The sequence below is a fragment of the Vombatus ursinus genome, unplaced genomic scaffold (assembly GCF_900497805.2).
Source record: "Vombatus ursinus unplaced genomic scaffold, bare-nosed wombat genome assembly UNPS02014838.1, whole genome shotgun sequence".
Classification (NCBI taxonomy): domain Eukaryota; kingdom Metazoa; phylum Chordata; class Mammalia; order Diprotodontia; family Vombatidae; genus Vombatus; species Vombatus ursinus.
This window is the reverse complement of record NW_020954616.1, coordinates 65,755-78,724: the sequence shown is the minus strand read 5'-3', so window position 1 is coordinate 78,724 and position 12,970 is coordinate 65,755. Positions and strand designations below refer to the sequence as shown.

Sequence of the window (12,970 nt, the reverse complement as noted above, 5' to 3'; positions counted from 1 at the left end):
CCTTTGCTAGTCATAGTAAGGTCTAAGATGTGGACATGGTAGCAAGTAGCTACAGCTGAGTGTAGAAGAAAGTTGTGAGAGCTTAAGGAATCATAAAACTAACACATTAGAAAGTTCTAGGACATAAATCCTAAAACTTCTAGAGGATATTAATCATGAGTGAGGTTGTTCAGTCATTTCAATCATGTCTGACTGTTTGTGACCCCACAGGGGGTTTTCTTTTTTTTTGTTTTGTTTTATTTTTAGGCAATTAGGGTTAAGTGACTTGCCCAGGGTCACAGAGCTAGTAAGTGTCAAGTGTTTGGTCTGAGGCTGGACTTGAATTCAGGTCCTCCTGACCAGGGCTGGTGCTCTATCCACTGCACCACCTAGCTGCCCCCATCATATGAGGTTTTCTTGGCAAAGTAACTGAAGTGGTTTGCCATTTCCTTCTCCAGCTCATTTTACAGTTGAGAAGCTGAGGCAAATGGGGTTCAGTGACTTGCCCAGGGTAACACAGCTAGTAAGTGTCTGAGGCTGGATTTGAACTCAGGTCTTCCTGATTCTGGACCCAGCCCTGTATTCACTGTACCACCTAGCTCCTGAGTCATAAGTGTAGAGAAAGAATTAAAGCCAAGTTCAATTTAGAGCCATTGAAGAAGGTAAGAGGATGATCTGAAGATCGACAATGAGTTCAGGGTGTCATAATGAAGTTACATGAATTTGAAGGAAGAAATGATATGGAGGGATAGCAGGAGAGGAAAAATACAATTAAATTCAATAAATACTGTTTAAACATCTACTGTGTGCAAGGTATTGGGCTAAACTCTGGGGATGCAAAGACAGAAATGAAAACCAGTCCCTCACTTCAAAGAATGAACTGTGAACAGATACATTAATGTAAAGAACTCAGATATTTAAAGCCAGAAGGGACCTCAGAGGCTACCATTTCCAAATCAGGCTTGCAATCTCGCCACCATCCTCATCTCTCCCAACCACAACCTTGGACTCTGCCTCTAAACCCACTCTGAGCTCTGATAGGTAAGCTTTCATCTCACCTTGCCTGGCACCAGACCTCCACATCCCTTCCCAGCAAAATGATAGCCTCCTATCCCCACTGCTTTCCAGCTCTTCTTTATGTATTATACCTCCCCCTCCCCTGCCTTCATTACCATTGAGGGCAGGGACTGTTTTGCAGTTATATTTGCATCCTCAGCCCTTATCACAGTGTCTGGCATGCAGTAAGTGCTTAATAGATACTTTAGATACAGCCATAGTCATAGGATCATAGTATTATAGGTCTAAAGTTAGAGGGGACCTCTGAGGATATCTAATCAAATTCTGTCACTGGACAGATAAGGAAAAGAAGGCCCAGAGAGGTTAAGAGCCTTATCAAAGGTCACACAGGAACCAAGAGTCATGATTTAATGAGATTTATTATTCTCTCCAAATTCAATGCCCAGAGGAATCATCTCATGTTGGTTCTTGGAGAGAAGGGAGGTTACCCATTCCTGAATCTGCAAATACCTAGTTTCAGAATGGCACAATGGTCATTTATAGAACAGGAGCACAGCAGCCTCTGTTATCGCCCGACTGTTACTATTAGCATTATGAGTTCCATAGCCATTCCAGTCGAAGGCAGAGAAATCCCCGCATTGCCTGGGAGCTCCTTCTGGGAAGAATCCTCCTCCACCAATGCAGTGCTGCAAAGGAGAAAGATAGCAATGAAAGAACCATGGGATTACTGTATTTAGTAAGAGAATTTGTCAAAGGAAGGAAATGAATGTAATCCCTTGATCTCATCGATATGTATGGAACTTTTAAAATGATCATCACATTCCTCAGAATGCTAGCTGTCCCTATTCCTGTAGTGCCCACCCCTCTCTTCTTTGATTATATATAATTATTACCCTCAAGACCCAGTTCAAATGCTGCCACTAATGGGAAGCCTTTCCCAACAACTCAGACCTTGGTGATCCTTTCAGCTAGTATGAGTTATACATCCACTTAATCCTTTTAATACTCTCCCAGACACAGGAGAAGGCCCCTGGATTCTGAAATTATAAAACCATTGTTTGAATACTGGCTCTATTCCTTATTGTCTATGTGACCTCAGTTAAAACAATTTCCCCCCTCTGGGCCTCAACTTCCTTCTCTGTAGAATGATTTGCATTAGATGTCCTATTTGGTGGTTAAGTTCAGAATAAAAATGAAATGACATGAAAATTATTTTTTAAATGAATACATTGTCCTAATGAATACACTGACGTCAAAGGTCACCATATATTCTAAATCTGTGAACTAAAAATTATCATATACTCCCTTCCATTGTTACTATTTCCTCAAGTAGATTACAAGCACTTTGTAGATAATAATAATAATATTTTATCTTTCTATGGCTTAGTACCTTACACATAGGCAGCAACAGAAGAGTGGACAAAAGGCTGGCCTTGGGGTTAGGGGTTCAGGTCTTGCCTTTGGCACAGATTAAATGTGTTACCCTGGTCAGATAATTTGTTCTTTCAGTATCCCCAGGCAATGCTCTCAGATTTTAAACTACAGACTGAAACAGGGCAGGTTGTTTTTATACCAGGAATTCCCATACAGATGAAATCGTGAATTTGGACAACAAATTGAAACTACTTTACACAAAACTGATGTTAAGTGGATAATAGCAGTTAATAATTTTGAGGTGAAGTGTTTAGAAAAAATTTCCCATAAAGCTTTATTTCCATCATCTGCCAAGTTTTAAAGAAAACTTGGGCATAGAAGTATTCAGTCTTCAAGTCTGGTGCATTTGAAAGGAAAATGGTTCCTAAAAGCACTAGTCTCTTCAGTAGTTCTCATCCTGTCCCTGGCCACCTCAAGATCACACATACATATATTCTGTTTCTGGGCTTCCTCCAAACCCAGAGCCATGGGTAGTTTGCAGATGCCCAGAAAGCTACATTGCCAAGTCAGAAGTTACGGGTCTCAACTATGATTCAGTATGACCAAAGTTTGTGCCTGAGTGTGAGAGTCTTTCTGAAATATGGAAGAGGGCTTGGCATCTCTTTCCTCCTTCCCAACTGAGGCACAGATGACAATAGGGTGTCTCAACTGCATGGTTGAAGACTACATCTTGAGATTTTGACATCCTCTTATCATTCTGAGAAATGGAAAATCATTGTGTGAAGAGAAGCTAAAAGGCATGGCACTGGACGGATGAATAGATCTGCCAGGATAGAGGGCTTACGTTCTTACAATGAAAAGGTTAGGGGGAAGCCATGAGGAAACATTAAATATTGGAGTTGAAAGGGAGCTTAAAGGTCCCTGAATTCTAGTTCCCACTTAATGCTGAAAACACATTCACAATCCCCCTGATAAGTGGTAGACCTGCTGATATACCTTGAGTGATGAGTGCTTCCTACTAAATGAGACAACCCACTGTAGTGTAAGGTACTGTTCTTTTCTTATGTGGACATTTTATTTGTTTAAAAGGTCAAAAATGGACATTCATGTGAGAAAAGCAGGACCCAAGTGGGGGAGGGGGAGAAGCTCCTTATGTAAATGTAGTGAAAGGACCTATTTGAAGACAGCTAAAGGGCAAGAGCACAGACTGGCATAAACAGGGCTACAGAGTATTGTTTCTCAGCAGTTAATCTGAATATGGCTTATTTCAGAACCTTGCTTTTTATTGCTGGAAAATGACAGCAGAGAACTGTTTTCAGTGAGTGAATAATAATTAGCTGTTTCGTGTCTGATAGAAATGTGGATTTTGACTGTTTTAATCATTAGGAAGATGTAAATCACTTCATACCAGAAAGCACATTGTTCTAAAGAAGGATAAACAAAGAACAAAAAGACTGAATAAATGCTAACTTTAAAGAGAACATTCAGGCAGAAGAAAGGAGCCCAGAAACTAGAATAAGTGGGGAAGAGACTGAGACAGAGAAATACAACTAAAGTGAGATCTGAGAAAATAATTTAGAGTCTATACTGCAGATGGAAGGATAGGGTGGGGTGAGGTAGGGTGGGGAAGACATTCCTTGCTTCTGAGAACTGATTGGAGAAAAGCTCTAATGCTGAGAGTTGATTGGAAGAAAGGTCAATCCGTTCTGATTGGTAATGAACTATCTGTTCTTGTCTGCCTTGTTCTTTAGCACCATTTGCAGCTTGAGAGAGTGGAAACCTTTTATTAAGAGACAGTCTCATCTAAATTATCCTCTATTGCCTTCTCTGGCTGGAGAAGGAATAATTAGACCAGAAGACATGCTTGCATAGCTCTGTAGACCCTAGGTTTAAGGGAATTGCTTGTCCCAAAAAGAGTGGAATGCTGTTGGTTCACTAAAAGTGCTTCAGTCTTCCCATTGCCTAGGAGTAGTATAGAAGGGATTTAGTGGAGAGGCCCAACTGAGGAGTGGTCCCACCCAACAGGTAACATATGGAGCAAACTTTCCCCTAAGGAGACCAAGGACATCAAGACCTGTGGTCCAGAGCTCCGAGTTCTCCCAGTCACATGGATTTATTTCCCTACTTATCTCTTGCGGTTATATTTCTGAAGTTTGTGCTTATTCTCCTTCTCCCTCCTACCTGCCCCCTACACACACATACAAATACACATATACCCACACACACGTGCACACATACACACAGACACATACACACACACACACACACACACACACACACACACACACACTTCCTAGCTCTATGATTCTGCACAAGTCACTGCAACTCGCTGTGTCTTAGTTTCCTCATCAGTAAAGTGGGAATGCCACCTACTACACAAGATCGTCGTGAGGGTCAAATGAGGCAATATGTATAAAGCACTTCGCAAATCTTAAAACGGTATATAAATATGAGCTTTTATTATTGTTGCTGTTGTTAATCCCATTGGCTCAAGCCTTTTTCTCTGTATTTCTCTACCTCTGTGTGTATTTCTGTCTGTCTGTCTGTCCCTTCAATGTACTGAAAAGAGCTACAGTCTGTGTGAGGCTCTGTTTGGGCCCCAGTAGGTTCAGAGCCTCCTGAATTGCTACTCTCCAAACCCTCTGATGGGTCCCAGAACTCACATGTTCAGTGTTACATCCAGTGACTCGCACTCCAGCACACAGAGCATTGGCCGCTCTTTCATTATTATATACCCGGAACTGAACAAAGCCTCCAACCAATTCAGCTAGTAAGACGTAAGAGAATTGGTCTGATCATTGTGAAAGACAAAAATTCAGAGGTTAGCTTCAAAGGAGCAGCCCTGGAATTCCTTGAATGATGTACCTTAGAATCCAGACCATGGCTTAACACTCTAATGATTTAGAGCAAACCCATCTGGGAGCACGCTTTACAACCACAGACATAACCAGAAGGAACCAAGAGCAGTTGAAGATATCACCAGAAATTTTAACTAAGCCCTGGGCCTCAGTGAAGTCCCCTTGCTTGTCTGAAGATTGAAGGGAAACTATGGCATTCCTTTCATGGGCATGTCATCATTATAGGGCAAAGCTCAAAGGGATGAGGATAACGGGTAATATTGTTGTTTGGGGCTCAGATAACAAACACTCACTCTGGCCTTGTGGAGAGTAATACTTGGCAGTTTTTTCTGCATCACCATAGTCATAGATGATGGGCACAGCTGGGCCATTGTCAGTCCAACACTTACCAGTCCCGTATTTCACTGGATACTTCTTCAGGAGACATAAAGTAACACCATGAGGACAGGTGGTGGGGGATCTTGTGGAGCCCACTTCCCAGGGATGCTCCCCACCCACCTGGCCCAAGGAACCCAGTTTACCTGATAGAGGCCAAACAGGTTCCCTCCCAGTTGCTTGAAGAAGGTACGATTATCTCAGCAAGGACCTATTTCTCCATTGCTGCAGGGGAGACTTGTTGGGCACATGCCAGATGGCCAGGTCCTTGGCTTGGATGTCATAGTAACCTGGGTTCTAGAAGACAACAGTTGTCTTGGCCTAATGGTGTCAGAAGAACAATTCAACAAAGGTAGACCGAGGCATATTTTCTTTGAGCAAGATAACGTTTTATTACTGATAGGGATGCTGGTTGTCTTTCATTCTCAAAGAAAACGAAAATGACATCACTATGTTAGAGTCAAGTTACAATGTGTCTGACTGTGGCTGATCAGACCAATATGAGCTTGGAATGCTCTACCATGAGTCAGGCACAAATAGCCCATGTGAACATCTGGGGTGGATTCTCTAAATTTGCACATCTCATGTTTCTTTTGAGCTACTTCAAGTAAGCACCTGCTCTGATTAGGGGATGCCATGCTAGGCAGTCCTGTACCAATGTCTCCCATGTCACACAATCAATTCCAAAGTTCTTGAGAGACCTTGAGAGTTTCCTTGTGTCACTTCCTTTAACCATCAGGTGAGCGCTTGCCCCGTGTAAGTTCTCCATAAAAGAAAAAAATAGGGATGCTACCTGCCAATAGAATGGGTAAATGTATTTTCCTCAGTTGACCAAAGATGAAGACTTCATTCATTTTATATGGTTAGAATAAAGAACAGAAAAGAGTAGGTGACGTGATGGGGTTGAAAGTAGCATGATGGGTTACATAGCTGAGGCATGGGGGACAATATGGTTGGTTAGAAGTTGGGAGTGTGGGGCTAGCAATAACTCCCTCCTTTCTTCCTGTGACTAAGAAATGTTCATCATTTGAATCTACCTGCAAGTTTAAAAGATAGGGGACCAGACTTCTTTGGAAAGCAAACCAGACATCCTTGAAGGATAGCTTGGTGGTGTAAAGATTCCAGACCAGACTACCTGGGTCCACCCACATCTCCCAAGGATAGCAGAATTCCTTCAGGCAAGAATAGAGCAGTGATTAGCAGGAGAATTGGATGTCTAAACTTCATTCATTACAGAACGGATGAACTTCTGCACTAAGTTCAGAGGCAAACAACCACAGCCTTGGGCAATTACAGGACAAAATCAGTCAACTGTAAATAGGGTCAATAAAAATGAAAAAGAATCCATTTTATCTTCTCAGCGGCCTTCCTGGAAGTCACATGAAGACTGAGAGTGAAACTAAAGGCCCTTATTTATTAGGCTGAGCTTTGGAGTCCCACTGCTCATGCGTGCAGAGTAGCTCACAAAACGCAGAATCACAGAGTTTGAAAGATAGGAGAGACCTCAACAGCCATCTCGTCTAACCCATACGCAGAAGACTCACTATTGTAACATACCTAGCAAGAGGTAGTCTGGCTTGATGACCTTCAATGAAGGGGAACCCACCACCCCTCAAGGCAGCCCATTCCACTTTTGAACAATTCTAATTGTTAGGAAGTGTATTTTTTTCTGACATCCAGCTTAAATTGGCCACTTTTCACTCATCACCTACTGTTCCTGCTTCTAGCTGCTGGGGTCAAACCAAACACATCCAATCTCTTTTCCACCAAAAAATTAGCTTAGTCCTATCAGGTGACACTCCTCCCATAAATAATCAAAGGACCACAAACTCCAGGGGTAAGAACTCAGAACCCATCTGGAGGTAAATTGTACTCATTCAAACAAGAGGCATTTGGCATTCAGACAGAGAGGGTTTAGCAGGCCCCCTGGGCATTACCTTGTAGTCATCACTGGTAGCAGCTTCTGCGGATCCAAAGGTGGCATAATTGGCCCAGTTCCCATCACCCTCAGGGTAGTCTGGTCTGTTACCCTGCTGGCTGGACCAGCGATCCCCCTGAGTGCACTTCCCTGCCAAGTGATTCTCATGCACACTAGCCACCAGGGTCCAGCCGCCTCCCCCAGACCTCATATCACAAAAGGTCTGGTAAATGTTCCCATTCCGAGTCTGAAGGAAATACAGGCCATCTGCAGAGGACAAACCCACAGAAGCTCACTCATGGCCTGAAAACTAGAGAAATCACCTTCCAGGATTCACCCAGACTTGGCCTTGGGACATTCTTTACTAGAGAAACTCTTCTTTCTCTGAATCTGGGAGAGTGTTTCTGAGCTGAGGCTGAAGCAGGGCAATGATACAAGATTTCCAACTGGAAATCTCTTATTTGAGACAATTTTCTGCATCATCATAACTGCCATTTTTATAGTATTTATGAGTTTGCAAATAGTTTTCCTAAACACTACTCAGTGAGATGGATATTCCATATATTGTTATTCTCATTATTGCTATTATGTTATTCTCATTATTTATATTATATTATATATATATTATTCTCATTTAGATTTTGAACCTGAGGCACAGAGAACTTGTTACCACTATATTCACACTAGCTGATTAGTGTCAGGACAAAGCTCTGAACCTACATTAATTGATTCTAGTATTTTTTCCACTATGTCTCTCATGCTTTCTCTTGCCCACTCCTATGGAAATCTACTGAGAATGGACTGAACAATATTAGTGATTTGCAGGCCTGAAACAGCACTTGAGACCTTATAAATGTGAAGTTCAGCATCACAGGGCTGGTACCTGAACTTCCTCCCACTCTAACTTATCCAGGATTCAGAAATTAGCTGTCTCAAATCTGAAGTAGGCAATGGGGACTGATGAGAAACCCCTGCCATCACCCTCAGGACAGTTACAGTTCCTTGTCTCTCTAATAATCTCCATGAATACACATCACAATATTAAAATACTAACCCTGAGAGTCAGAGACTCCTGAGGTATACTGACTCCCTACCTTCTCTCCCACTTGGGCCATTGACCCTGAAGCCTCTGTTCTCTAAGCTTGGTTCAAAGGACTCTAATCTGAAAGGCTCTATCCTGGAATGATGCTACTTAGTGGAACACAGGCCAGAGAAGAAATGGTGCCCCTCAGCTCTCTCCAATTTCATGGCTCTAGAGTAGCCAAAGGCAGCTAGGCAGCTCAGTGGATAGAGTGTTGGGCTTGGATTCAGGAAAACTCATCTCCCTGAATTTAAATCTGACCTCAGACACTAGCGCGTGCGATCCTGGGTAAGTCATTTAACTCTGTCTGCCTCAGTTTCCTCATCTGTCCAATGAGTTGAAGAAGGAAATGGCCAACCGCTTCAGTATCTTTGCCAAGAAAACCCCAAATGAGATCACAAAGAGTCGGACATGACTGAAACTACTCAATAACAACAAGAGTAGTCAAAAAAGGGAGGACAAATGGGTAGGAGATTGTGGTAGGAAATAAAATGGGAATAGCATGAGAATGAAGCAGGTTTATTGCCTTCTGGCCTCTCTGGCTTCAGTCTCCTGGACAAGCATTCGGTTGCCACAGTTTTACTGAGATGGGCTAAAACGTGGTTCAGATTGCATTGGTGAGGACCCAGTCACCCAGGGACCATCCTGACCTGTCTTCACTCACCATCTGACTCTGGACAGCTCTCTTTGATTTCCTTGCAGCTTCGAGGTATGGATCCAGAGGGAGAAGCACAGTCCTTTTGTAGGGTCAGAGGGAGACCTGAGACTCAAAAACATGCAGAGAATGTTTTCAGTTACTGGTTTGTGCCAGTTCCCACCACAGAGCAGAGGATCCTGGTTTCATCCGCCCTTCCTGAGGAGATCAGGGATCACACCCATTTCTAACTTGCTTAGTATGATGTCCAACCCCATGAAGCCTTAATAAATATGGGGTAGTGAGAAAAGCCATAATTCCTCTCCTATGAAATAGGTCACATGCGACCCTTTCCATACTTTCCGGCTAGTACCTCAACTTCCTCCCACTCCAACTTATCCAGAACTCAGAAATTAGCTGTCTCAAAATTGAAGTAGGCAATAGGGACTGTGCCATTACCCTCAAGACAGTTCCAGGTCCTTGTCTCTCTAATGATTTCCATGAGTACACATGGGATGAAGAGAATTTGCTAGCAGAAAATCTGACTTACCAGCACTGCTCCTTTTGGTCACCAATGTCAGGAACAGCAATGTACAAAGCCAAATCATTTCTTTCTAAATAGAAATATTTGTCACTGCAAAAAGAGACCAGAGACCATTATCTCCCATGTCCCAAACTACTTCCTCAGCCTTTGACCCCAGGCTAGCAAGTCCTGAGCAAGTAAAGTCCTAGCAAGTCCTTGGCCTCTTATACTGGCCCATACTGCAGATGTGCTGATAAATGTTTAACAACCAGCTCTCAGGGAATATGTATGTGTGTATCTGTGTGTATACGCATACTTAAAATTATGTCTACCATATATAATATGATGTTCATGTTACTTTTTAAGTTTAATTTGCATTATTCACTTTTTCTCCAATACATTCATAAGTCTACACAATCAACAAAACAATAAATCAACCTCTGATTTATAGTGTTTGTAGATTTACAAAGTGTAAATGCTCAGACTGAAGATTTATCAACTGAAAGCCAGTGTAAGTGTCTCCAGCATATCCCTGCTTGGACCCTCTGCCTTGGACTCTCATTTACCCTGGAGCTGAACCAGATCTGAAACCTAAGCCTTCACCATCTATGTCCTTCCAGTACCTCAGCCTAGATAGCTATGCTCTTCTTGGCCAGTTCCCTCCTCACAGCTTCAGAGAGAGAAGTGTTTTCTGCTCTTCCCTCTTCTGAGTGAGGTTTATCTTTTGTTGGGAGTGGCAAAACCAAGCCCTTTTATGGAGCTCTGCCCCAATATGTACTGCTGCCTCGCCCATTGGAAACTTGTCAATGATGACAGTTAACTCTGGTTTTCCCAGAAATTACTGTGCAACATGTCCAGTCCCCTTTGGCAGGCATCTGTCCCCAAAGCTCCACTCTAGCAGAAAGTATGGTATTGTGGGGAAGCCAAAAATTGTCTGCCCTCAAGGTCTTCTTTTATGTTAGGTAGCATATGGTAAGTAGAGGAGACATTAGATAAAGAGAGAAACTTCCAAAGATTTTAATAGGATCAAACCTATTGGAACTCAGAATGCAACAGAATGAAGTCTCTCCAATGTTATCATATAATCTGTGATAACAGTGTGTGTTGATCTAGTATCTTCCCTATGGGAATGCCAGCATGTACAAACACTTCAACGAAAGAAAAATCAGCCCTTTGTGGTTCACTCTTTACTTTGGCATCACTTTGTAAAGAATTTTATCTTCTACCCTATAACTTGTAGGGAATCTCTCACTATCCATTTTATAACTTCAAGCAAGGCAGGACTACTGTGAGCTGCTCCTGAGACTTGTGTGGGAAGCTATCTCCCACCTGGCCATGGGTGCTATGAGCAAATGGTCACCCTAGTCTTTTTCCGTTTATTCTTTACTGATCTTAGTTGAACAGGTGTTCTATGATAGAAGGACTCAGGCAACCTTGTGAGTTAAAGAGATTTGAAGGTCACAACATAGGTTATACTGGTGACCAGAATCTGTAACAGAGTCCACCAAAGCCAGTAGCTGTAGACATGGGAGCTGGGAGGAGGCTGAGCAATGTCCCTGAGATGCACACACTCAAGCAGAAATCTTGCAAGCAAAGTCAGAAGAGATTTCAGGGAAGCACATGAGCAGCCAAGTCCAGTAGCAGGTTGGCCCGGCAAAGAGCCAGTGAAGTAGCAAAGCAAGTAGCGTGGCAGCAGATTGACCAATCATGCCGAAGTACTGTGCTTTCCAAAGATTAAGCCCTAGTGGAAATATTCCTTGAGGAGCCAGCTCAGCTGAGTTTATTCATTACTCATGTTATGTCCCTACCCCAAGATTCATGAAGATTGTACAAAGGGAGAAAAAGACTTCCATGGCCCGCAGTTTGGAAATACCCTTTTTTTTGTTTTGTTTTGTTTTAACTTTAAATTTTATTTTTAATTATTAACATTTTTTGTTAATTTATTTTTAATTTTCAACACTCACTTCCTTTTTTATTGATTTATTTTGATTTAACAATAATCACTTCCATAATCTTTTCAGTTTAAAATTTTTCTCCCCTTCCCTCTCCACCTCCCTCCCCAAGATAGTGTGCAATCTGATATAAGCTATACATATACATTCCTATTAAACATATTTTCACATTAGTGATGTTGTAAGTAAGAATTAGAACCAATAGGAAGAAGCACCAGAAAGAGGAAACAAAACTCAACAACAGAGAAAAAAATAGCAAATAGTATGCCTCGATCTGCATTCAAACTCCATAGTTCTTTCTTTGGACATGGATAACATTTTCCATCATGAAGCCTTTGCAGATGTTGTAGATCCTTGTATTGCTGAGAAGTGCTAAGTCTATTGATATTAGTTATCACACAATGTGGCTGCTACTGTGTACAACATTCTTCTGGTTCTGCTCACTTCACTCAGCATCAGACCATACAAGTCTTTCCAGATTTTTCTGACATCTGCCTGCTCATCATGTCTTATAGCACAATAGTATTCCATTACATTCATATACCACAATTTGTTCAGCCATTCACCAATTGATGAGCATCTTCTCAATTTCCAATTCTTTGCTACCACAAAAAGAGCTGCTATAAATATTTTTGTACATGTGGGTCTTTTTCCCATGTTTCTAATCTCTTTGGGATATAGCCCTAGAAGTGCTATTGTTGGGTAAAAGGGTATGTACAGTTTTATAGCCCTTTGGGCACAGTTCCAAATTATTCTCCAAAATGGTTGGATAATTTCACAACTCCACCAACAATGCATTAGTGTTCCAATTTTCCTACATTTTCTCCAACATTTATCATTTTCCTGTTTTGTCATGTTGGCCAATCTGATAGGTATGATGTGGTACCTCAGAGTTATTGTGATTTGCATTTCTCTAATCAATAGTGATTTAGAGCATTTGGAAATACCCTTTTCCCTCAGGTGTGCTTGGCTATCATTTTTAAAATACATTTTTATTCCATTAAATATTTCCCAATTACAATTTTTAAAAATTTTAATATTTTTAAAATTTGAGTTCCAAATCCTCTCCCTCCCTCCTGCCCCTCACCCTTTGAGAAAGTAATATAATATTAATTGTACATGTGAAGTCATGCAAAACATATTTCCATATTAGCCATGTTGCAAGAGAAAACACAGAAAGAAAGAAAGAAAAAAGAAAAGAAAGAAAAAAGAAAAGAAAGAAAGAAAGAAAGAAAGAAAGAAAGAAAGAAAGAAAGAAA

General features: G+C 41.6%; 1 protein-coding gene across 1 annotated transcript; it reads right to left on the bottom strand.

Moving 5' to 3' along the window:
• Nucleotides 1-1,442: 1,442 nt before the first annotated feature.
• On the bottom strand, nucleotides 1,443-9,904 carry LOC114026385 (intelectin-2-like). The gene is given in 8 exon segments (XM_027840077.1): nucleotides 1,443-1,682; nucleotides 5,034-5,137; nucleotides 5,522-5,642; nucleotides 5,750-5,801; nucleotides 5,803-5,900; nucleotides 7,541-7,788; nucleotides 9,267-9,362; nucleotides 9,787-9,904. Coding segments are annotated over 8 exon segments (990 nt in total). The 3' UTR covers nucleotides 1,443-1,529.
• Nucleotides 9,905-12,970: the final 3,066 nt, after the last annotated feature.